Below are 5,399 nucleotides of genomic sequence, written 5' to 3' on the forward strand. Positions count from 1 at the left end.
GTACGTCAGTAATTCTCTTGCAGATTGTTAAAGGTATTACATGTTTTTTTTTTAAGAGAGAATTATTGGGGTGTTACAACAGAGTTGCTCCTTAGGTAGGTAGAACGTTGGGCTCGTGGAGTTGTCCGGATGCAGGGGTCATTAAAATCAATTGCGATGCTCATTTTGGTGCTGCAACCGGGTTGGAAATGGTGATCAGAAGTGAGTAGGGAGCTTGCCGATTCGGTTTAATCCTTTCGAGAAGACTGGGCTTTACTCATGTGCATCTTGAGAGTGACGCTGAGAAGGTGGTGGGTGCAATCAGATCAAAGGTTGTGGGTTTCTCTCCTATATTTTTAATCTATGATGATATTAGTAGGTTGGCCTCATGTTTTAGTTCTTTCTCTTTATCTCATGTCAAGCATGCGGGTAATATTCTAGCGCATAATGTAGCTCGTTGGGATGTTAGAGATTGTAATGAACTTATATCGTTAGGTCCTTTTTTCCCAAAGCTTGATTACTTTGACGAAAATTGATCTCGTTTTATGAAATTCGCAGCTTGTTTTTTTTTTTTAAAAAAAAATATTGGGCTCCTTCATAAATTCCCCAAAAAAAAGAGTCAAATTAAAAAAATAAAAATCAAACTAGTATGAAAAACCACTACCACGCTGTCACGCACGCTTCTTCTCCACTCGTCCTCCAACACCGGCGTCCAATACCTCGGCCGTCCGCCGCCACTCCACTGCCACCGCCCACTATGCATCTTTCTTCCTCACATTCATCTCTAAATTCAAAGGTATTTTGCCCTTTTTTTTTTTTTTTAATGTTTGTTCAAATTAATTAACTTGTGGCCTCAGTTTGTCAAAATTTGTATAGTAAACTGAATGACAAGATCAAATTTACAATAATTAGCATAATAAACTGATTGAGAAGATCAAATTTACTATGGATATCATTGCGATTATGTTTGTCGTTAAAAATCACTTATTTTTGAAATAAAGTTAAGATTTTTTGAGGTATGATAATATTTAATTAATTGAACTTGGAATAGCTGTTTCGGACTTTGTTTAATCACCCTTACTTTTTAGATGTAATTGTCATTTTTTTTTGTCTAGAATTAATGAAGACAATGCTTTTATTATGAGACAAGAAAAGTAGCAACAAATTCTTGAAAGTAGTAACATATTAGAAATGTAGTTGAAAGTGGGACTTGAATGTGTGATTTGTTTCTTGTTTATATGACTTTCGTTCGGTAAGTTTTCGCTTTATTTATTTGAAGTAGAAGTAAAATTTGATGGTTGGTTAATGTTAGATGATATGGTGCTGTCTGTCTGTCGATGTTGTTGATTTAATGAAGTTGCATTTGTTTTCTTTCCCTATTGATTTTGCTGTAGCAATACTACGAGAGCAGGGTAAAATTCCTGGATGCGCAGAAAGCTGCTGGAATCAATCCGTACCCTCATAAGTTCAATGTTACGATGACTGTAGCTGATTTCATAGGGACATATGAGGGGTTGGACAATGGGGAATATCTTGAGGATGTGTTAGTTTCTTTGGCGGGAAGGGTTAGGAGCAAGCGCCCATCTTCATCAAAGCTTCTCTTCTATGATTTGTATGGTGGTGGTGCCAAAGTCCAAGTTGTCGCTGATACTAGGAGTTCTGAGTTGGAGGAAGCTGAATTTTCCAAGTTCCATTCTTCTGTGAAATGTTTTGATATTGTTGGCGTAATTGGATTCCCTGGGAAAAAGAGAGGGATGCTAAGTATTTTTTCGAAGTCTTTTGTTGTTTTATCTCATTGCCTCCGTGTAATGCCTATACAAGAACAACCTTCAGAGAATGTTAATTTGAACAAGAGTCAAGTTTGGGTCCCGGGAAATACAAGGAATCCTGACTTGTACCTCCTGGATGATGAAGAAACTCGATATAGCATGCGGTTCTTGGACTTAATGTTGAATGATGAAGCAAGAGAAGTATTCAAGACCCGTTCAAAGGTTATCACATATATGAGGACGTTTCTGGACAATCTAAATTTTTTAGAGGTTGAAACACCCATAATGAATATGATTCCTGGGGGTGCAGCTTCTGCAAGATCATTTGTGACCCATCATAATGAGCTGAATATGAAGCTATGTATGCGTACTGCGCCTGACGTTTATTTAAAGCAGCTAGTCGTTGGTGGACTAGACCGTGTCTATGAAATTGGAAAGCAATTTAGCAATGAGGCTATTGACCAGAGACGTAACCCTGAGTTCACCACTTGCAAGTTCTATATGGCATATTCAGATTACAATGATCTGATGTGGCTGACCGAAAAGATGTTGAGTGAGATAGTGAAGGTATTAACTGGTAGTTTCATTATTAAATGTCATTCAAATGACCCAGATAAGGAGTTCATTGAGATTGATTTTACACCTCCATTCAGGTTTGTTACATTGTGTCCGTTTATTTTTGTGCTGGCTGCATCTTACTATTCATATTCTTGGATATTGAACACTATGACAACCTTCACTTGTTGAATTTCAGGAGGATTAATGTGATAGATGAATTAGAAAAATTTACTCAGCTATCCATACCACAGGATTTAGCTAGTGAAGAAGCTAACAAATTTTTGATGGATGTATGCTCGAAATATGATGTGAAATGTCTGCCTCCACTAACATCAGCTCGCTTGCTTCATAAACTGGTTGGACATTTTTTGGAGGAAACTTGTTTAAATCCAACCTTCATTATGGATTATCCAGAAATGATTCATCCTTTGGCCAAGTGCCACAGATCAAAGCCTGGCTTGACTGAGTATTTCAAGTTGTTTGTGAACAAAAATGTGCTTTGCAATGGTTGCACTGAAGCAAATGATCCAATGGTACAGCACCGACGATTTACTGATCAACTGAAAGATCCACAATCAGATGGTGGAGCAGTGGTTTTGGATGAGACTTGTACAGCGCTTGAGTATGGGCTGCCTCCTTCTGCTAGTTGGGAATTGGGTATTGATTATCTAGCAATGTTGGTGACTGATTCCCGAAGCATACAGGAAGTCTTGTTCTTTCCTGCCATGAAGCCTCTGTTTGAGCCATCTACTGATGAAAGTCATTGTTCATCATCATCATCTATGTCTTCCTCTTTCCGTATTGTTGTCATTGGAGACACCCATGAAGAATGGACACTAGAACATGACTCCAAAGCACTCCAATTTCTACAGCCTGATCTGGTGCTGTTCACAGGTGACTTTGGCAATGAGAATGTTGAGCTTGTAAAGAGTATCGCGAAGCTTAATTTCCCTAAAGGAGCAATACTTGGAAATCATGATGCCTGGTCTACTAGTAAGTTCTCCAATAAGGAGAAAGATGGAGTTCAACTTCAGCTGGAATACCTTGGTGAAGCACATGTTGGATATGACTGCTTGGACTTCCCTCCGTTAAAGCATAGTGTTGTAGGTGGGAGACCATTTTCTTGTGGAGGCGATCAGTTTTTCAGGAAAAAGCTTATAATGGCCAGGTACAAAACTATAATGGCAGGCTTGAGTTGTAGCATAGGTTATTGTTGCATAATCTGTGTGAAATGGAATGTTAATCAGTTACATTTTTCCTTGCTAATTTTTGTCCTTTGCATGCTAGCTATTGTAGTTGATTGCTGGTATATGTATTTTCAGATATGGAGTACATAACATGGAAGAAAGTGCTGAACAAATTTACAAGGCTGCTTTACGGACTCCAAAGGAAAATTCCATAATACTTCTCTCACATAATGGGCCAAGAGGTAAAACTTGGTGGTGAATATTTAGCTACACTTTGTCTCAAATCAATACTTCGTAGTTCTCTTCAAGTTTATAATAAAAAAAGTCAAATTGATAATTTCTGTAAATTTGCATTTGCTCATCAGTCATAACACTCATTTGTTGATACTGAGTTGAAATTTGAGTTTCCAAATCTAGTAAACTTTATTCAAAATCAGAATATTCATGTCTATTATGAACAAATTGTCATGATATACCCATTGGATTTTGATATCAAATTAAATTTGTATAGCATGAAATTACCCAAATATGTATAGTATGGTATCTTGGTTAATTGTGGATTTACAAAATTCTTTGACCCAATTTTTAGATATAAAAGTAAACTACTTATACAATGTGTTTGAGATACAAAAATTGTAGTGCTTTGTTAAATCTTGCATTTTTGTTTGATGCAGGTCTTGGTTCTGGCAAAGATGACATATGCGGCATTGATTGGAAGCCAGAAGCTGGAGATCATGGGGATTCAGGTAATATGTGTTCTATTTATTAATCTATATATTTGTGTCTAGATGAATTATAATATATGTCAAGTTCTTGAGTTTAAATTACTCATGCTATAATACAGATCTAGCACAAGCAATTTTGCAATTGAAAGAGACCACCAACTATAACATTCCTTTGATAGTGTTTGGGCACATGCATAAAGAATTGTTTTGCGGAGGTTCTCGAAAGATGATAGCAATGGATGGGGAAACCATGTACCTAAATGCTGCTATTGTTCCTAGAGTGAAGTATCCAAGCTCTGGAGGTACAATTCGGGCATTCACAGTGGTAGATTTTTCAGGTGGCAAAGTAGTTAGGGTAGTAGAAACTTGGGTGTCAATCTTAGATGATGAGTCCTCACTTGAAGAGGAGCATCTTCTGTTTTGTAGTAACTAGTTTTCAATTTATGTATGTATAGAAACATTAAATAAAAAACGTTAGTATATAGCTTTATCAATCATTTACACTAATTGTCCAGCTTCCTAAATTGAGCATCAAGCTTACATCAAACTACGATACTATTGTCCTGTTGGCACTATGGCTGTGTATTATCAGCTCTAATCCGTGGTGTGATCCAAGTGGTGCCTTGATTTTGATCACTTTACATTTTCTTAAGGAAAGAAATAAGGGTTGCCATTATTGTTCGATAATCCAGCAATGGAAGCAATAGTTGCATCCAATTCAAGTGAAGCGAATTCCACATATAAGAAAAAAAATAATTACCAACTCGTGTTCGAAAATCACTGTTAAAAATTTGGACATACTCTTAGGCCGTAAGGCGCAGACAAATCAAGCAAAAATCTAACCTCAAGCCTAGGAATTTGCTTATTTTGTTTCGTTAACAAGACTAGAGAAGGCGATACTGCTCTTGTAATAAAACAGAATTAGACGTTTATTAAGACTAAAACTGATTTTCCATACATCCCTCACAAGTCACAGATGCAGATTTACCTGCATTATACCCACAACTCCATCAAAGTTATGGCTTGCCGTGCATCTCATGCCCAACTTTCATGCCCTGCCACTTTACGGGCATGCACACATTCTATTTGCCAAAAAAATTGGAGCACATCCTGTCCAACTCTCATTAAACCTCAAGTCCTTAACACAAGATCTCTGCTCCCACTCTTCCAAAGACCACGTC

General features: G+C 37.2%; 1 protein-coding gene across 1 annotated transcript; it reads left to right on the forward strand.

The window, feature by feature from the left end:
• On the forward strand, nucleotides 1-4,725 carry LOC110719595 (lysine--tRNA ligase-like). Its single transcript, XM_021898563.1, has 6 exons — nucleotides 1-775; nucleotides 1,374-2,401; nucleotides 2,503-3,474; nucleotides 3,629-3,735; nucleotides 4,168-4,239; nucleotides 4,338-4,725. Exons 1-6 carry the CDS (start codon nucleotides 629-631, stop codon nucleotides 4,649-4,651), a joined length of 2,640 nt encoding a protein of 879 aa, XP_021754255.1. The 5' UTR covers nucleotides 1-628; the 3' UTR covers nucleotides 4,652-4,725.
• Nucleotides 4,726-5,399: the final 674 nt, after the last annotated feature.

Source organism: Chenopodium quinoa, unplaced genomic scaffold, assembly GCF_001683475.1.
Source record: "Chenopodium quinoa cultivar QQ74 unplaced genomic scaffold, ASM168347v1, whole genome shotgun sequence".
Lineage (NCBI taxonomy): Eukaryota > Viridiplantae > Streptophyta > Magnoliopsida > Caryophyllales > Amaranthaceae > Chenopodium > Chenopodium quinoa.